Source organism: Tachyglossus aculeatus, chromosome X2 (genome assembly GCF_015852505.1).
Source record: "Tachyglossus aculeatus isolate mTacAcu1 chromosome X2, mTacAcu1.pri, whole genome shotgun sequence".
NCBI classification, from domain to species: domain Eukaryota; kingdom Metazoa; phylum Chordata; class Mammalia; order Monotremata; family Tachyglossidae; genus Tachyglossus; species Tachyglossus aculeatus.
The window spans coordinates 26,926,215-26,947,009 of NC_052100.1; the positions used below are offsets into that span (position 1 = coordinate 26,926,215).

General features: G+C 44.6%; 1 protein-coding gene across 1 annotated transcript in view; it reads left to right on the forward strand.

Moving 5' to 3' along the window:
* The window catches only part of STMND1 (stathmin domain containing 1), an 85,799-nt gene extending 65,256 nt beyond the window's left edge, over positions 1-20,543 (forward strand). Inside the window, 3 exon segments of the mRNA XM_038770726.1 lie at positions 15,578-15,729; positions 18,049-18,188; positions 20,246-20,543. Of these exon segments, the coding sequence (XP_038626654.1) occupies positions 15,578-15,729; positions 18,049-18,188; positions 20,246-20,543 (590 nt within the window).
* Positions 20,544-20,795: the final 252 nt, after the last annotated feature.

Genomic DNA, 20,795 nt, shown 5'->3' on the forward strand with positions numbered 1-20,795 from the left:
GGAATTCTGAAGAGAATCCTAGACTTATTAAATGGTGGTAGTTAATAAAATAATTAGGAGCTGGGTAGAGCCAGCAATTAGGAACAGAGTGGATTGTCATCCCTTTGATTTGAGAATTTCGGAAGGATTCAGTTCTGAGGCGTTTCCATTGGCCCAGCTCTTTACATCCTCAGAATAGCCATGTCCCACAGGAATCCTGGCTACCAGGGAAGGCCTACCACCTAACGGTGGCCATAACTGGCCCAGACATACTGGATTTATTCCTCAGTAATCTTTACCGACTGCCGGCCCAAGTGAATACCACTGGTTCAATGTGGTGGGTTTATATGGATCCGTTCTGTGGAGTCCCCGGAGAGGTTAGGGTTAATCATTTAGAGAAGCAGCATTGTCTTGTGGATAGAGCATGGATTTCAGAGTCAGAGGGACTTGAGTTTTAATCCTGGCCTCTCCACTTGTCTACTCTGTAGCCTTGGGTGAGTCACTTCTCTGTTACTCACTGACTTCATTTATAAAATGGGGATTAAGACACAGACTGTGTCCAGCCTCATTAGCTTGTATATACCCCACACTTAGTACAGTACCTGAATGAGCACTTAACAAATACCATTAAAAATATTGAGATGCCAGCTAATAAGGGTGAAGAGTTGAAGAAGCAGGATAAAGAGGATAACTCATAGTCTCAATGCAACCATTTTGTACCCATAAGAATAGCTACGGTCAGAGAGCATGCTCAGAGACCTACAGCAAAGAATGAGGTTGGGCCTTTGACACCCAGATTACTTAGCAAAGGAGAGGTTCTCAGGAAGATGTGAGAGAGATTTTTTTTTGATCTGTCTGAAGCAGTAGCCTGTGAGTCTATTCCAGATGGTTTCCTGGGAGAAAATTGCATTTAGATTGAGGAATTTGTTTGAGAACATTTTGACACTCCTAGGGATTATGTTCTTGAGGCAGGTATTTCTCTGTAGAAATGCTGAGAATTCACCCTCAGCCAGTGACCAAGTGGTTCCAACCAGGATACTATGGAAACATTTTTTATTTTATTGATTTATGCAGTTGACTTTTCTTGATTATTAACAGTCAAGTCATCCTCCTTCAGAGCCCCCATCACTGGGAGGTTTAATCTGTTCTTTTTCATCCTAAGTAGCCAACACATCTCTGAGTGTTAGGCCACGCTTTTACCCTTTTAACTGAAAGAATAGTAGGTAAAGCATGAACCTGGGAGCAAGAGGACCTGAGTTCTAATCCCGACTCCACCAATTGCCTGCTGTGCAACATTGAGCACTTAATTTCTCTGTGCCTCAGTTTCCTCAACTGCAAAATGGTGTTCTCCCTCCTACTTGACTATTTGCTCCACTTTGACTGCATCCAACCTCATTAACTTGTATCTATCTACCTCAGCCCTTAGAATAGTGCTTGACACATAATAAGTACTTAACAAATGCCAAAAAACACTCCAAGTATATACTACCATACAGTTTTGTTTTGTTCTCTGTCCCCCCCAACTAGACTGTGAGCCCATTGTTGGGTAGGGACTGTCTGTATATGTTGCCAACTTGTACTTCCCAAGTGCTTAGTACAGTGCTCTGCACACAATAAGTGCTCAATAAATACGATTGAATGAATGAATGACGTAGTCAGATCCAGAATTTTGGTAGCCATCATTTTATCTCCATCTCACAGCCACAACCTGCCAGAGATAATCTGGTCTGGGAGTCAGAGGACCTGGGTTCTAATCCTGACTCTGCCCTTACCAGCTGTGTGACCTTGGGCGATACTACAGGTGGGTGGGGTTAGTCGGGGACTCTCCTCCCATTTTGAGGATTCTTATGGATACAGAGAGGTTTGAGGACCAGTACTCTGCCCCAAAACCATGAGGAGTCATCTGTTTGGGGGTCCTCTGGACTGGCCACATCCTGAAGTTAGAGTAAAATTGGACTTTTCAGAGTAAGAGTAGTCAGGCTCATGGTGAATCCAGAATTTCTGATCACCTAAATCAACTCCGCCAAATCAAGGTACTCAGAGGTCTTTTATTAAAAATAAAAACAATAATAATAATAACAGCTCATCTTCTAGACTGTAAGATCATCCTCTAGGCTGTAAGCTCGTTATGGGCGGAGAACGCATCTGTTAATTCTGTTGTATTATACTCTCCCAAGCACTTAGTACAGTCCTCTGTACATAGTAAGCAATCAGTAAATAGCACTGATTGATTAAGACCACCGTACCTTACTCTTGACTGCTATTCCCGGATAGAGCAAGAGCCATCAGTAGATCAATAGTATTATCGAGCACAATTAGTAATAACTGTGGTATTTGTTTAACGCTTGCAGTGTGCCAAACGCTGAATAGATACGAGATAATCAGGTCAGACACAGTCCCTGTCATACACGGGGCTCACTTTCTAAATAGGAGGGAGTAGGATTGAGTCCCCATTTTGCAGATGAGGAAACTGAGGCATGATCCCTGCCCTCAAGGAACAAAATCTAGCATATGTAGATATCTAGCATAGAGAAGCAGCGTGGCTCAGTGGAAAGAGCACGGACTTTGGAGGCAGAGGTCATGGGTTCGTATCCCGGCTCTGCCTCTTGTCAGCTGTGTGACTTTGGGCAAGTCACTTCACTTCTCTGGGACTCAGGTACCTCATCTGTAAAATGGGAATGAAGACTGTGAGCCCTCTGTGGGACAACCTGATCACCTTGTATACCCCCAGCGCTTAGAACAATGCCTTGCACATAGTAAGTGCTTAATAAATGTCATTATTATTATTATTATATGTAAGATATGGTAGATGGAACATGCCGCCCACTCCCATAACATGTATAAACATATACATCTGTAATTTCTTGCCATGCCAGTCTCCTCTCTAGACTGAAAGCTTGTTGTGGGGAGGGAAAGCATCTAACTCTGTTGTACTGAACTCTCCCAAATGCTTAGTAGGGTGCTCTGCACATGGTAAGAGTTCACTGACTGATAGATTGATGGTTCAACCCCGTAATAGCTTACTGATGGTGTGGGATCCTTTTACAGTTTACTTCAGCAAAGATGAGGCTTGTAGTTGATTTGCTCGTATGGGCCTATCTCCTAATTCTGTTGCATTGTACTCGCTCAAGGGCTTAGTACAGTGCTCTGCATTATAGTAAGCGTTCAATAAATACCACTGATTGATTTGAATACAGTGCCAATAGGGTTCTTACCACAACAAGATCACTAAGACTTCATTGCCCTCTCGTGGCTATTTTCATCACTTCCCACTGCGTTTTGACAACTGTTGCTTGGATGACAACAGCAGACAAAAAAATCCGTCCTCAGACTACCACTAGGCAAGGGACTGCTTTCCTTGAGCAGCGATTTCAGGAAGACCAAAAGACATACAAATTCGCTTAAAAATCCCTTATCAAACTCATTCATTTGCTGCTAATCTTTTGCTTGATGATTTATTCACATTAATGTCTGGCTCCCTCTCTATTGATGATGATGATGGTATCTGTTAAGCACTTACTATGTGCAGAGCACTGTTCTAAGTGCTGAGGACGTTACAAGCTGATCAGGTTGTCCCACCGGGGGCTCACAGTTTTAATCCCCATTTTACAGATGAGGTAACTGAGGCACAGAGAAGTCAACTGACTTGCCCAAAGTCACCCAGCTGACAGTTGGCGGAGCCGGGATTTGAACCCACGACCTCTGACTCCAAAGCCCGTACTCTTTCCACTGAGCCACGCTGAAATCTGAGTCCCAAGCCCGGGCTCTGTCCACTAAGCCATGCTGCTCCTCCTTAATAATAATAATAATATGTTCCTTAATAATAATAATGGTATTTGTTAAGCACTTACTCTGTGCCAATTGTATATTGAACACGTATTGTATGCAGAGCAATCGTTCGGTCATACTGATTGCATGCTTACTGTGTGCAGAGCACTGTCATAAGCACTTGGGAGAGTATAATAAAACAATTTAGCAGATGCATTCTCTGCCCACAACGAGTTCACAGTCGAGGGGCTTTATGATTATTACTATTGTTGTTGCTGTTGTTAATGTATTTAGTGCTTACTGTGCCTGATTAGGACAATACTCGGGAAGAAACTCTCCCTACCCTCTTCCCCACCATTTCAGAAAACTCAAAGTGCATTCCAGCCACCAGGGCACTATTGCACATGTGCAGAAATTCCACACATGTCCTGGGATGTGGAATTCCCTGGGATGTCCAATTCCCAGCAACCTTAGGGACAACAGTACCAGAGAAGCAGCATTGCCTAGTGGCTAGAACCCAGGCCCGGGAGTCAGAAGGACCTGGATTCTAATCCCTGCTCTGCCATGTTTCTGCTGCGTGACCTTGAGCAAGTCACTTCACGTCTCTGTGTCTCAGTTCTCTAATCTGGAAAATGGGGATTGACTGTAAGCCCCATGTGGGACAGGGACTGTGTCCAACCTGATTTGTTTGTATCAATCCCAGAGCTGAGTAGAGTGCCTGGCATGTAGTTAGTGCTTAACAAATACCATAAAAAAAATGCTACTGGAAGCCATTTAATAGAATTTCCTTTGTATTTCTGTGAGCCAAGACTTAATCCTGTAACAATCTTTCATCTCCTCCCTGCCCCTGCATGTTTTCACTCAACCAAACACCCCTAGAGAGTCAAACAAATTCTGTCAGGATCAGCCGGGAACAACCCACCAGAAAATGCTGCAATCGTGCCTGTGTTCACAGGGCTGAAAATGGAAACCAGAATTTAAATATTACTTTTCCTTAATTGCGGGCAGACTCCCCAGTGTACTTAGCAACAAGCCGAAGCCTTTCCACCAGACATTCAGCATGCATTGTTCAACTCTACACGTCTCCAAATAAGCTTATTGTGCAGCATTAAACCCATTTAATGTCCTAATGTGGTTTAATAGCCATTCTTGTGGAAGCTCTGAATTAGACTAGCACAATTCTCAGAGATTTTTATAACCATAAGCAGTGGTAAGTGACCTGTCCCTGAGATAATAGCCTAAAATTGGTATTTTCTCACAGTATTTATTCTGCCTTCGCACATCAAGTCTATGGCTTAATGCCGAGATTTGGCAGATAATGGTCATCATGCACATTTATATAGTTGTTTATTTCAGCTAGAACCACGTTGTCCAAAGAGGAATACCCAAACCCCTCAAGTCTTCAGCATCCCCACTTTGAACCCCAGTCTCTTTATCTCCCTGCCGTGATCATTGCAAAACTCAGCCCACAGGTCCCCACAGAACCTCCGGGTGGACGTTCTGATTTTTCAGGGCAAGGCGAGAAATCTTGCTACGATTTTCCGCAACCGTTCATTCGTTTTTGAAACGCCAAAGTTCACAGGCGGATTTGTGAATCTTCTAAAGGCGCTGGCCCCATTACCATGACAACCCCCTTCCCCACCAGGATTCCAAAGACTAAAACTTCAGGGACTCCTCTCCTCTGAGAACAGGGATGAGAGCACTCTGGAAAGAATCGCTTTCCAAGACTGCCGTGAGCGAGCGATCAATGGGGTGATGGGCCGTTAGGAGCCAGAATCGTGTCAGAATTTTCCAGTGGACGATTGAATCCCAGCTGCTTGGACTGCGAGTGGGCTCTGGGGAGGGCTTCCTCACTCCAGGAGTCTTGGCGTTCCTCGTGAAGCAGATCCGAGATGAAGAACAGGGAAAAAGGCCAAGTCGTCTTCCTAGTAATAGGATGCTCCATGATAGACTGATAGATTGTATTCATTAAGTGCATACTGTGTGCAGAGCACTCTAATAAGCATTTGGGAGAGTACAATATTTGTTCCCTGCCCACAGTGAGTTTAGAGGCTACAGGGGGAAACAGATGATATTATAAATAAATTCTGGATATAATAAATTAGAGATATAGTAAAAAAAATTATGGATATAATAAATGTTGGACATAAGAAAGAAATTATGGATCTAATTAACTGATTAGGGATCTAATAAATGAATCATAGAAATATTAATTACAGATATGGAGAATAAATTGTGGATGTAATGAATAAATTGTGGCTATAATGAATAAATTACAGATATAATCAATGAATTACGGATCTAGTAAATGAATTACAGATATAATCAATGAATTACAGATATAATCAATGAATTACAGATATAATCAATGAATTACGGATGTAAGGAATAAATTGCAAATATAATAAATAAACTGCAGATATAATGAATAAATTATGTATATAATAGATAAATTACCAATATAGTGAATGAATTACCGGTATCATGAATAAATTACAGATACAGTGAATGAATTACAGATATAATACATGAATTATGGGTATAATACATGAATTATGGGTACAATACATGAATTATGGCTATAACAAGTGAATTATGGATATGAAGCATCGTTAGTTTGTCTGTTGACTGAAGCCACTGGCCCAAGTTTATGTGGACATAGGTTCAGTCCCTTCAGAACTACAAGTTCCCCCCTGGAGCTGGATATTTCCAAATGTGGCCCTAGCAGTTTCAGGCCCCCAGGAGTGAATGTAGTCACCAGGGCTACTCAGGATCTGGTGTTGAGTGTCATGGGGGCTTGAGGAAGCCAAGGGAAGCCAAGCCCTGCTGTTGGCCACTGGCACACTCTCCTCGATATCGCCTAGCAGAGCCACTAAATGCAAACAGACCCAATTGCACATGGTGTCACATATGTTGCAACATAGCGTGATGACATCATATGCACCATTTAGCAGGGGTCTGTCCAGTCAGACCTGAACCTGGAACGAGAGGCAGTGTGACCTAGTGGATAGAGCACGGGCTGGAAGTCACAGGACCCATGTTCTCAAAATACAATTGATGATGATGATGATGATCCCAGCTCCAAGTGAAGCAAGTCATTCATTATACCGGTAATTTATTCATTATATCAGTAATTTATTTAATATATCCATAATTTATTCATTATATCTGCAATTTATTTATTACATTTGCAATTTATTCCTTATATCCGTAATTCATTTACTATATCTGTAATTCATTTACTAGACCCGCAACTCATTTATTATATCCGTAATTTATTCATTATATCCGCAAAGGTCTTGAGAAGGGAACACTAAGGCTCTGGAAAAAGAACCCCCCACAACCTAGGTTCTTTTTTTTATGGTATCTGGGGGCCTGCAACTGTCAGTGCCACATTTGGAAATGTCCAGCTCCAGGAGGGATCTGATAGTTCTGAAGGGACTGAACCCATATCCACATAAACTCGGGCCAGTGGATATAATAAGTAAATTACCAATATAATGATGCTGGAAAATAAGACTGTGAGTCTCTTGTGGGACAAGAACTGTATCCAACCTGATTAGCTTGTCTCTACCCCAGTGCTTAGTGCTCAAGTGCATGTAGTAAGTACTTAATAGATACCATAAAAAAAAGAACTTGGGTGTTGAGGGGGTAGGGGGTGGTTCTTTTTCCAGAGCCTTAGTGTTCCCTTCCCAAGACCTTTGGAACACAGTAGCCATCGATTGACTGAATGACTGGGTTAATTTTCACACCCGAGGCCTGGCTGAGCCAGTCATTGATATTTATTGAGGGCTCACTATGTGCAGAGCACTTTACTAAGCATTGGGAGAGTATGCTATAACAATAAACAGACCCATTCCATGCCACCAGAAGTGCCAACCAGATGCCCCCATGGGTTTCCTCCTGAGGGAGTAGAGTCACTAACGCAGCTTTCCGGACTGGACTCCCAGCCTCATTCGGTCTACAGCAAGGCCTGAGGGTCTGTGGAGCAGTCTCTTGAATTCATAGTTCAAAGCTGACCCCCATCACGAGATTTTATCAAGCATTGCAGAGATCAAACAGCCTGTTTGCTGTTCAGTTCTAATTGTCCTCCATTTGGCACAAAATTAATTGGTCCTGGTGAGGGCAGGGGTTGGGGGTTAAGTTAGGCCACGGGGTAGGACGGGGAAGAGGGAGATGCTTGGTGGCCAGCTGGCCCCTGCAGAGAGCAGGACCGACCAGCCCTTCAGATCAAAGCTCATCCTCTAGACCCTAAGCTCGTTGTGGGCAGGGACTGTGTCTGTCATATTGTTCTACTGTCCTCTCCAGTGCTCTGCACACAGTATGTGCTCAGTAAATGCAATTGAATGAATGAATGCGTCTGTTGTTATGTTGTACTCTCCCAAGCACTTAAGACCATACTCAGCACCCAATAAGCACTCAGTAAATAGAATTGAATAACTGACTGACTGCCAAGGATCCCGCAGCTAACTCTGAGGCCACGGGTCCGACTCTGGACGGCTCCTTTGTTGGTAGCAACGGCCCAGGGCCTCGGCGATAGCCCTGCAGGAGGTTGGGAAGCTGCTGACAGAGTGCTGGGCCCTGGGTGCGGCTGCCGTGGGGCCGGAAGGGTCCAGGGGCTTGGACGCAGCCTTTGAACCCAAGGGCCCCTCCATGGGCTGCGGAGCTTCTCAGTCAGCCAAGAAGCCACAGCCTCTCCCGGAATCCAAGAAGGGCTGGGAAGAGGACCCCAAGGTAACTCTGATTCTCCCGTGCCCCCCACTTCTCCCCAGAATCTTCCAAATCCTCATGTCCAACTGTGCCCTCCTCTTCAAAGCCTATTGAAGGCACATCACCTCCAAGAGGCCTTCCCTGACTTGCTCCCCTCTTTCCTATTCTCCCACTCCCTTCTGCTTCCCTCTGACTTGCTCCCTTTATTCATCTCCACTCCCAGCCCCGCAGCACTTACATCCATATCTACAATTTATTTATATTCATGTCTGTCTCCCCCTCCAGACTGTAAGCTCATTTTTGTCAAGGAATGTGCCCTTTTATTGTTATATTGTACTTTCTCAAGTGCTTAGTTCAGTGCTTTGCACACAGTATGCGCTCAGTAAATACAATCGAATGATTGAAATCTTGTGCCAATGCATCTGGGGTTTCCAGGGTATGCACGGGGACTCAGGAGCTGAGGGCTGGGAGAGTGGGGGATTTTGTTTTTGTTTTTATCTTTTTGTTTGTTTTTTATGGTATTTGTTTAGGGCTTACTATATGCCAGGCACTGCTGCAAGCACCGGGGTAGATACAAAGTGATCAGATTGGACACAGTCGCTGTCCCACAGGGGGCTCACAGTCTTAATCCCCATTTTACAGATGAGGGAACTGAGGGGCAGAGAAGTGAAATGGCTTGCCCAGTGTTACACAGCAGACATGTGGCCAAGCTGGGATTAGAACCCAGGTCCTTCTGACTCCCAAGCCCGTGTTCTATCCACTAAGCCATGCTACTTCTCTAACCTTTGGCTGAAACATGTGCTGCACGTAAAAAACTGTCAAGGATCCTTTACCTCTATCCACTTAGGCCTACTTACTGGTTGTCTTCTGTTCCCCAATTTCTCCATGCACTGTCTTAGTCCGTCAATCAGAGATATTTACTGAGTACCTACTTCGTGCAAAATGCTGTACTAAGCACTTGGGAGAGCACAGTAGAGTAAGTAATCCAGATCCCTGCTCTCAAGGAGCAAGATTCCTCCACAGGAGATGCCATCATCACCTACTTTCACCCCTGGTACTGTGAGGATGGAATTTAACTTGACATCTCCCATCAAGTCCTCTTCATTCCTGCCCAAGTCTGGGGCATGCGCGGAGCTTTGAGAAGAAGCTGTTTCGGAAATACGCCTGATGTGTAGGAAAACATCTGGAAATCTCCTCTGTGTGAAAAATATGTTTTTACTACGTGAATAACTGAGAAGCCGCCCGAGAGATTTTGCACCAAAAAACTGTGTGTGCGGTGGGAAGAGCATGCCTGGGAACCTTGAGAGAGACAGAGGTAGAGACAGAGACACCCCTCTTGAGAGAAAGAGAGGTACAGAGACACCTCTCTTGAGAGGGACAGAGGTAGAGATTATTTTTATTATTAATAATAAAATATTATATTATTATTATAATATTATTAATAATAATAATTATTATTATTAGAGCATTTACTGTGTGCAGAACACTGTAAATTAGCTCTTGGGAGAGTACAGTAGAGTTGGTAGAAACCATCCCTTCCCTCAAGGAGCTTACAATCTAGTGGAAGAGAGGCATTAAAATAAATTACAGATAAGGGAAAGTGGCAGAATATAAGGGTAGGTATATGGTGGGATTGTCATATCTACTTCAGCGCTTGAATGAATGAATGAATGCTTTGACACCTAAAAAGTGTTCAATAAACACATTATTGCTACTACTGTAGTAATACTAATAATGGTAATTATTTTTAACAAGCTCTTTCCTAAAGTTGCCCCTAAAACAGCCTCTTCTCTTGAAACAGTTCCCTGCTGGTTCTCTCCCAGGTTGCATCTGGCCTGGAAGTGAGCGTTCCCTTCCAGGATGAGCCTGAAGCCTTCAGAGATCCCGTGAGCAGTGGTGTGGGATGGAAAGGGAAGGCCCGGAATGGCAGCCCCGTGACTGCTCCCAGAAGGCCCCAACCCGGAGAGCACCAAGTCAACACAGGTATAGAAGAAGATCTGACCGCCTAAAGCGAGCTAACTGCAGTGAATTTTCAATGTTGCAGCTGAAGTGAGAAGCAGGGAGGCCTAGTGGAAAGAGCACGGGCCTGGGACTCAGAGGCCTACTCCCAGCTCTGCCAATTGCTTGCTGTGTGACCTTGGTCAAGTCACTTAACTTCTCTGTGGCTCAGTTTCCTCATTCTGTAAAAAGGGGCTCAAATCCTCCTCCGTCTAGTTTAGATTGTGAGCCCCAGTTGGGACGGAGGCTGTGTCCAACCTAATAAGCTTGTGTCCTTGTGTCTTCCCCAGAGCTTAGAACAGTGCCTGACACACAGTAAGCACTTAGCAAATACTATGAAAAAAATGAATAATGAACTTTTTCCCCATTGTGACTGGAGTTGTGTGGTTGTTCCCAGTGAGGTTAGGGGCTTTACGCTGTCAGTGGCACAATCCCAATAATAATAATAATAATGATGGCATTTATTAAGCGCTTACTATGTGCAAAGCACTGTTCTAAGTGCTGGAAAGGTTACAAGGTGATCAGGTTGTCCCTCGTAAGGCTCACAGTCTTAATCCCCATTTTCCAGATGAGGTAACTGAGGCACAGAGAAGTTAAGTGACTTTCCCAAAGTCACATAGCTGACAATTGGTGGAGCCAGGATTTGAACCCATGACCTCTGACTCCAAAGCCCAGGCTCTTTCCTACTGAGCCATGCTGCTTCTCTAATCCCTCCAGCCTTCAGTTATAACTTCTTGTGACGATTGCTCAGGTCTGAAGAAATAATAATTGGGAGCTAGAAGCCTTTCTGGTTGCCTGCTAATTATTTAAATGAACATTCTCTTTTTGCCTTTTTAATAAACAGGGAGGAGTAAGTCTCCATTGGAGACTCCTTTTACATTGCCACAGAGTGACAAAATATCCCAAAGGAAACAACGAATGATCAGTCAGCTAAAAGCTCCATGTGAGACAGGGACCGTGTCATCTTGTAGCCATCCCAAAGCTTAGTTCAGTGCTTGGCACCTAGTAAGCACATGACAAATACCATTAGGAAAAAAAAGATCAGCAATGGATGCCAACCTTCCACAATGTTAAAAAAAAAAGTCAAGATTCCTTTGTTGGCCAACTCCATTAGCAGTACATCACTGGACCAACTGCTTCGAATTAAGCAGACCTCTTACTAATTTGAAGAGTCTCTACCTCTCAAGGACGTCATGAAAACCAAATGAGATCAAATGCCTTGAAATAAATGCAAGTGCTAAGCGAATTTCAAGTTATTACTGTTGTTTACTATTATTAAAAGATCCCTCATTGGAAACCTCCCCCAATATCCATGAATCAGTCAATCATTCAACCATATTTATTGAGCACTTACTGTGCGGAGGACATTGTACTAAGTGCTTGGGAGAGCACAATACACAAAAGGTTGGTAGGAACATTCCCTGCCCACAGGGAGTTCACCTTCTAGAGAAAATAAATTAGGGATATGTACATACATTACATATGCATGAACAGAATCACCCTCCAATGGGATTTGATACCCACTCTTCTGGTCAGTGTGGGTCTTCTCTCTCAATGCTGGAGGTCTCTATGCTGACCGTCTCTATATGTGACCGTCTCTATATGTTGCCAACTTGGACTTCCCAAGCACTTAGTACAGTGCTCTGCACACAGTAAGCACTCAATAAATACAATTGAATGAATGGAGGTGTTCCCTTGTGCAGAGAGTCTTGTAAGGAGGCCCTGATGGCTGTGTGGAACTTTTATCTTCCCTGACCCTTCTTTTGGGGATAGCAAAGGTAGGTGCCCAGCCCCATCTTGTCAGTAATGGTTTGACCAGTTCTTGTCCAGTCTCCCCATCAAGACCATAAGCTCATTATGGGCAGGGAATGTGTTTACCAACTCTCTTGTATCATACTCTCCTAATCACTCAGTACAGTGCTCCTAAACACAGTAAGCGCTCAATAAATAGGATTGATTGATCGAACTGTCCTTGACAACTGTTGGATGGATGAGTCAACGCTTATCATTCTTTGATGGGCGGTGGAGTGCCTTGGCTTTATTCTTCCTCTTTTAAAATGGCACGCTGTTGAAAATAGAGATTTACATTTTTTAAACTATTCAAAATCTGTGTGGCTCTTAAAAAAATCACAGCCACAATATCAGCTTCAAATTTCACATAAAAGGACTAATTAAGTCCTAGTGCATGTGGTATTTGGAAACGACTTGCAATCTATTCCTGCGGCATAATTTCCCCTGCCTTTAATTACCCACATCTATTGGCGTGAGAAATTGTATTTAATCCCTTCGTGAGTCACTTGAAATTGAACTTGATTGATCCCAGACAAACGTCCTCTGTGTTACCTCTGATTTAGGTTATCATCTCATTTTTTGGCTACTCCTATTTCTGCCAGGTGACACATGACTTAACTCCCTTTCCCCCACTAGATTATAAAGTCCTTGTGGGCAGGGACACTGTCTACTTTATAGTACCATGCTCTACACCTAATAAGCACTCAATAAATACCAGTGATTGGTTGAACTAGGAAAAGATGCACTATTAGACTGGACTGTGCTTTTGTCCTGAAGACTTGGCACTGAATAATAATAATAAACAGTTACTAGGAAGCACTAGGAATTTTGCAATTTACAAATTGTTAGATCAGACACAGTCCCTGTCCCTCACAAGGCTCACAGTCCATTTTATCATATTTATTGAGCGCTTACTGTGTGCAGAGCACTGTATTAAGCACTTGAAGTACAAGTTGGCAACATATAGAGATGGTCCTTACCCAACAGCAGGCTCACAGTCTAGAATGGGGAGACAGACAACGAAACAAAACTTATTAACAAAATAAAATAGAATAGTAAATATGTACAAGTAAAATAGAGTAATAAATCTGTACAAACATATATACAGGTGCTGTGGGGAGGGGAAGGAGGTAGGGTGGGGGGGGATGGGGAGGAGGAGAGGAAATAGGGGGCTCAGTCTGGGAAGGCCTCCTGGAGGAGGTGAGCTCTCAGTAGGGCTTTGAAGGAAGGAAGAGAGCTAGCTTGGCGGATGTGTGGAGGGAGGGCATTCCAGGCCAGGGGGAGGACGTGGGCCGAGGGTTGACGGCGGGACAGGCGAGAACGAGGTACAGAGGACAGTGCTCTGTACACAGTAAGTGTTCAATAAATGTGATTGAATGAATAAATAAACAAGATGGATGGAGGCAAGGAGAAAGGGTGTTGGGCAAGGCTGGCAAGCTAGTTAAGGTTGACCTTGTCTCCCACTCTGCTATAATGAGAGAGTGCAGTGAATTTTCCAATTTCTTTCATTTCTTCCTTAACTAATTGTAAGAAAAATATGATGGCTCTCTCCCAAGGGAAAGTAACTCTATGTGCCAGGGGGCAGCTAGTATGGCTCAAAGCTGGCTGCATCTCCCACTGCCGTATGGCTAAACTGAAGACTTGGCAGGCAGAGGTAAAGGGAGCCCTCATGACAGTCATTCAAGTAGACTGAGATGTCTTGTGGTGTTCCAGGCGCCTCTAATTACTGTAACTTGGGCAACTGGCTCTTCGAGACGTAAACAAAACCCTCTAATGGACTCAGAAGCAGGGATTTGTTCACGTCTGAATTGTGAATGGGCTGAAAGTGTCTCGCTGGTAATTAGAAAAACAACTGCCGAAGGAGGGGTTGTAGGAAGGCAGTGTCGTTATTCACGGTCACTTATACGAGGTCAGTTAAAATGGCTTCCCAAGGCTCCTGACCACCTTTGGGGAGATGCGATCTCAAGTTTGGGGTGGTGGGTACTTTTTTCCACAGTTGAGCAGGACTTCGGTCTTTCTGACCTGTAAAGCTAAGGATTTTTTCCACAGAATCTCCGCCAAGCGCAGATAGGGCAAATCCTGCAGAATTCCTCCTGGGCAGAATTTCCAACAGCTCGGTTCTTGGTGCCCTGTGAAATATCATCCCAGAGAACTGAAATTAAATTGCAATGGCCCAAAATAAATGAGCAGAGTAAATATTGAAAGAAAGCTTCAAAATATACCTCATTTGCAAGCGCGGGTGATTTTTGGAGGGTCTCTTCTCTATCTGGGCAAATTATAAAGGGATCTTTGAGAAGCGAAGCCGAGAAGCAGCAGGGCTTAGTGAATAGAACACAGGCCTGGGAGTGAGAAAGACCTGGATTTTAATCCTGACTCCATCACTTGTCTGCTGTGTGACCTTAGGCAAGTCATTTAACTTCTCGGAACCTCAATTCCTTCATCTGTTAAAGAGGGATTAGATTAAGACTGTGAGACTGTGATTATCTTTTATCTAACCCAGTGCTTAGTACAGTGCTTGGCACATAGTTAGTGCTTAACAAATACTAAAAAGTCTTTCTGGTGGTCTTTAATGCCACTCACGAAAGATTGGTGGGTGACATGGAAATCTAATTCAGATCTGGTCTAGAGACTCTTTCTTCCTAATGTAGATTGAGCAGATGGTGTAATTGTAAACTCAGGATTGCAAAACTAGAAATGTCTTGGCAACATCACGCTGTTTATCATTTGTATCCAAAGCAGAGAAACCAAACTGCGACTCAGAAGGGTTTACCAGAAGAATTGCTTATTCTTAGTAGCAGTTGAGTTTCTTAATTAGTGCAGGCAACACTGTGCATAGGACCAAGTGTTGTTATAACAATAAAGTAGAAGAGAGCAGCACTTGAAAGTTTTTTTTTTTAATAAGGGGCTATGAAATAAACAATGCACTGTGTTAATGAGTCCCTTTATTCTGATCATTTGGGGAATTTCAACCAGCTCAAAGGGATCTTTAAAAACAGAATTACCAAGTTACCACATGATGTGTTTAACTGCAGCATTAAAGCTAAGAGGGAATGGACACGAGTGAAATTAGATATTGTTCTTTTTGGTCTCAGCATGAGTAACGATCAATCGGGCAATTGTATTCATTCATTCAATTGTATTTATTGAGCGCTTCCTGTGTGCAGAGCACTGTACTAGCGCTTATTCAGTACTACTGTCTGCAGAGCACTGTGCTAAGCATTTGGAAGATTGCAGCATAACAGGGTTAGTGGACACGTTCCCTGCCCACAAGCTTATAGTCTCCACACTTCTTCATTTTATTGGTCACTTTGTTGGTTTTGTCTTTTTCAAGATCCGGCAATTGGCAGATTAATCGCGAAGCCACAGCCCCTGCAGAGATGGGAGAGGCAGACCTCATCAGACATCCTGGAGGAACTCATTGTTCAAGGAATAATCCAGGGTCAGAGTCAAACATTCCGAAACAGAGGAGCCGAAGACACCATGGCAAGTCCCCTACACTGATTTAGAGTATCGGCTAATTGATTGGTGGTATTTATTGGCGCTTACTGTGTGCAGAGAACTTGGGAAAGTACCGTGCAACAGAGTTGGTAGGCACATTCCCTCTCCACAAGGAGCTTACAGGCTAGAAGAGCCCGGGCTTGGGAGTCAGAGGTCATGGGTTCTAATCCCAGCTCTGCTACTTATCAGCTGCGTGACTTTGGGCAAGTCACTTAACTTCTCTATGCCTCAGTTCCCTCGTCTGGAAAAATGGGGATTAGGTCTGTGAGCCCCACATGGACAACCTGATTACCTTGTATCTACCCCAGCACTTAGACCAGTGCTTGGCACATTCATTCATTCAATCGTATTTATTGATCTCACCTAACTCGCCCACATTCATTCATTCATTCATTCAATCGTATTTATTCAGTGCTTACTGTGTGCAGAGCACTGTACTAAGCGCTTGGGAAGTACAAGTTGGCAACATATAGAGATGGTCCCTTCCCAACAGCGGGCTCACAGTCTAGAAGGGGGAGACAGACAACAAAACAAAACATACTAACAAAATGAAATAAATAGAATAAATATGTACAAATAAAATAAATAAATAAATAAATAGAGTAATAAATGCGTACAAACATATATACACATATACAGGTGCCGTGGGGAGGGGAAGGAGGTAATGCGGGGGGGATGGGGAGGGGGAGGATGGGGAGAGGAAGGAGGGGGCCAGTCTGGGAAGGCCTCCTGGAGGAGGTGAGCTCTCAGTAGGGCTTTGAAGGGAGAAAGAGAGCTAGCTTGGCGGATGTACAGAGGGAGGGCATTCCAGGCCAGGAGGATGACGTGGGCCAAGGGTCGACAGCGGGACAGATGAGAATGAGGCACAGTGAGGAGAATAGCAGCAGAGGAGCAAAGGGTGCAGGCTGAGCTGTAGAAGGAGAGAAGGGAGGTGAGGTAGAAGGGGGCGAGGTGATGGACAGCCTTGAAGCCGAGGGTGAGGAGTTTTTGCCTGATGCGTAGGTTGATTGGTAGCCACTGGAGATTTTTGAGGAGGGGAGTAACATGCCCAGAGTGTTTCTGGACAAAGACAATCTGGGCAGCGGCGTGAAGTATGGATTGAAGTGGGGAGAGACAGGACGATGGGAGATCGGAGAGGAGGTTGATGCAGTAATCCGGTCGGGATAGGATGAGAGATTGAATCAGCAGGGTAGCAGTTTGGAAGGAGAGGAAAGGGCGGATCTTGGCAATGTTGTGGAGGTGAGACCAGCAGGTTTTGGTGACAGATTGGATGTGAGGGGTGAACGAGAGAGTGGAGTCGAGGATGACATCAAGGTTGCAGGCTTGTGAGACGGGAAGGATGGTAGTGCCATCAACAGTGATGGGAAATTCAGAGAGAGGGCAGGGTTTGGGAGGGAAGACAAGGAGTTCAGTCTTGGACATGTTGAGTTTTAGATGGCGGGCAGACATCCAGATGGAGATGTCCTGAAGGCAGGAGGAGATGTGAGCCTGGAGGGAGGGAGAGAGAGCAGGGGCAGAGATGTAAATTTGGGTGTCATCAGTGCAGAGATGATAGTTGAAGTCGTGGAATTGAATGAGTTCACCAAGGAAGTGAGTGTAAATAGAGAACAGAAGGGGACCAAGAACTGACCCTTGAGGAACCCCTACAGTAAGGGGATGGGAGGGGGAAGAGGACCCCGCAAAAGAGACTGAGAATGAATGGCTGGAGAGACAAGAGGAGAACAGGAGAGGACAGAGACACATCCTACCTCTGGTCTGGAATGCCCTCCCTCCTCAAATCTGACAGAAAATTACTCTCCCCCACTTGAAAGCCTTACTGAAGGCCCATTTCCTCCAGGATGCCTTCCCTGACTAAGCCCCCCTTTCCCCTTCTCCCACTCCCTTCTGCGCTGCCCAGACTTGCTCCCTCTGTTCTTCTCCCCTCCCAGCTCCACAGCACTTATGTACTAATCTGTAATTTATTTTTTATACTAACATCTGTCTCCCACACCCTGGACTGTAAACTCACTGTGGGCTGGGACTGTGTCTGTTGTTTTGAACTTTCCTGAGCAATTAGTACAGTGTTCTGCATACAGTAAGCGCTCAATAAATACGATTGAATGAATGAATGATGATAATGATGGTGCATAAGAGGCAGCAGAATAGAAGCAGGTTTTCCCACCTCTAAATCAGAAGTCTTCTCTGTGTGCAACATAGCTCGAGCATCCTGTGATTCAGCAATCAGGGTATGGGCGCGTGTGGGCATATGATCCCTCTCTCTTTCCTTCCCTCCCACATGGTCACAGTCAAGGTCTGTTTCTCCAGGGAAATAACATGGAGGAGCCACCCCAGAAGCCCCCAGCCAAACTAAAGAAACTCAAGGCCAAGAAACAAGGCCACAGCTCTGCAGTCAGTGACCTGGAGAAGGAAGGGAAGGGTACCAAAGAGAAGTGGAAGGTAACACGGTGATTGCTGTATGACAAGAGCAGTTGAGGGAGCTGCCGTTTGCTAGAATAGTTTCCCCTTTGAACTTGAACTTTGAACTGCTGACCTTTTAAGAGAAATCCAGTATTTGGGGGGGTCTAGCGCATAATGGGCAGATGTATTGATATCAGCGAGGGATTTCACATTGTTTTAGTGGTTTGGGTCTGGGTTGTGGAAAGGGCGAATAGCCATGAAGTGGTTCTTTTGTGGGTTTCAAGCGGTACAATTTCAACAAACAAAATACCACTCTCCTAGGCAAAACACTGAGAGATTTTCCCTTATGTGTGAATCCACAGAGGATGGATACAATCAAGAATCCTGAACTGGGGAATTTTCAGTCTGAGGAGGCAAGCAAACTTGTGCCAAAACATTTCAACAGAAAGTTAAATTAGGCCCCCATCCAACTAAGGCAGTGCTTTGACAGGGGTTGTCTTGAATTTTGCAAGAGGGAGCACCAGCTTAGTAGGAGTAATTGTTGGTCAATCATATTTATTGATTACTGTTGAGCAGAGCACTGTATTAAACACTTGGGAGAGTACAGTATAACAGACACATTGTATTTATTGGGCACCCACAAAATGCAGTGCACGGAACTAGGCATTTGGGAAACGCTTACAAGAATTACGACGAACACTCCCTTCCCACAAGAAGCAGCACTCTAACCAGCTTAATCCTCAGTGGTATTCATTCAGTCATATTTATTGAGTGCTTACAGTGTGCAGAGCACTGTACTAAGTGCTTGGGAGAGTACAATATAACAATAAACGGACACATTCCCTGCTCACAGTGAGTTTACGCTTACAGTCGAGAGGTACAGCAAGATTCTCCTACTCTGTTATATTGTACTCTTGCAACTGATTAGGTTTTTTTAAATAGTATTTGTTAAGTGCTTACTATGTGCCAAGCACTGTTCTAAGTGCTGGGGAAGATAATCATTCATTCATTCATTCAATCGTATTTATTGAGCGCTTACTGTATGCAGAGCACTGTACTAAGCGCTTGGGAAGTACAATTTGGCAACATATAGAGATGGTCCCTACCCAACAGCGGGTTGGTCACAGTCCCACATGGGGCTCACAGTCTAAGTAATAAATATGATTGAATGAATGAGAGAGTAGGATTTAATTTACAGACGGGGCACAGAGAAGTGAAGCAACTTGCCCAAGGTCACACAGCAGATGTGGCAGAGTCGGGACTAGAATCCAGGCCCTCTGACACCCAGGCCCAGGCTCTTTCCATTAGGCTATGCTGATTAGTACAGTTCTCTGAGCATAGTAGGTGCTCAATAAATATGATTGATTGATTGATTGATTGATGAAGGTAGTCCTGTGCCACACTGATTGCCCAGCCATCTATGTCCTCTCTGGCCTCCGCCAGAAGCAGTCTGCTGGCCCATGAGGATGCTTACAGGACCAATCCCCTTCCAATCAATCAATCAATGGTAATTATTGAACTGTGAATCCTATTTATAACAGGGACTGTGCCCAATGTAATTATCCAGTGTTTAGTGTATTCCTGGCACATAGTAAGCACTTGACTAATGCTATAAAAAAGAAAAAAAATTGAATGCTTATCGTGTGCACAGCACTGGACTAAGCACTAGGGAGAGTACAATCCAACAGAGTTGGTAGATGTGTTCCCTGCCCATAAAGAGCTTGCAGTCTAGGGGGGAATTCTCCTGGGGAATCCTAGAGCCCCTCATGGGACCTGGGAGCTGAGCTAAGGGAAAAAGAGTTACCCCAACAATCACAGTTGTGACGGAACCTCCTGCCATTAGCAACAGACAAGCCTGGTGGTGCAGCCAGAGGTCTCCAGGTTAGATAAAACAGCCTGTTGAAAGGGTAGTGAGCCACTGGAACAGAAGAGGAGTTGACATATTCTTCCCTGGTTGGCAGCAGTCTTTCTGGTGTATTTTAACCGTGCTCCAGCCTGGAGGCAGAGGGATTGATCTGATGGCCTCTCTAGGTCCTTTCCTCTGTTCCTTAGTAAACTGGAGCCGTGGTTGCCTCCCCATCTCTGCTGTTCCCATTTCACGGAGGGGAATTCCATTCTCCTGTCACTTACAGACCCAAGAAGAAGGGTCAAAGAGAAGACTGCAGAGGGACAGACTTTGGACACCCATTGACCTTTGGGCCCCCACTGGCTTGGGTAAGCCGGATTCTCCAGTCACAGACGGGCGCCAAGCTTTAAATTCTCAGAATGTCCCGGAAGAAGACAATCGTTTGCATGGCGGGGAATATGCATTTGAAAGTAATGAGATGAATTGTGGGGCTGAGGGGCTTCGAGTTCTGGAATCAGACGTATCCTTCAACTGCTCAAATGACACATCCTTCTGAACTAATAATCCCTTCGAGCCCGGCTTACCCTGTCCTTGTTGTTTGGGTGTCTTAGTCTAGCTTCAGGCAGAGCTGTGGGCTGGGTGGACAGCTGGGCTAACCGAGGTCACCATTCCTTCCTCCTGCTGTTAACCTATCCCACCAGTTAAGACGGGTCGGGTGGAGGCTTTAATTGTTTATGCAACCGAGAAGTGGCGGCTAGAGCACAGGCCCGGGAGTCAGAAGGAACTGGGTTGTAATCCTGGCTCTTCC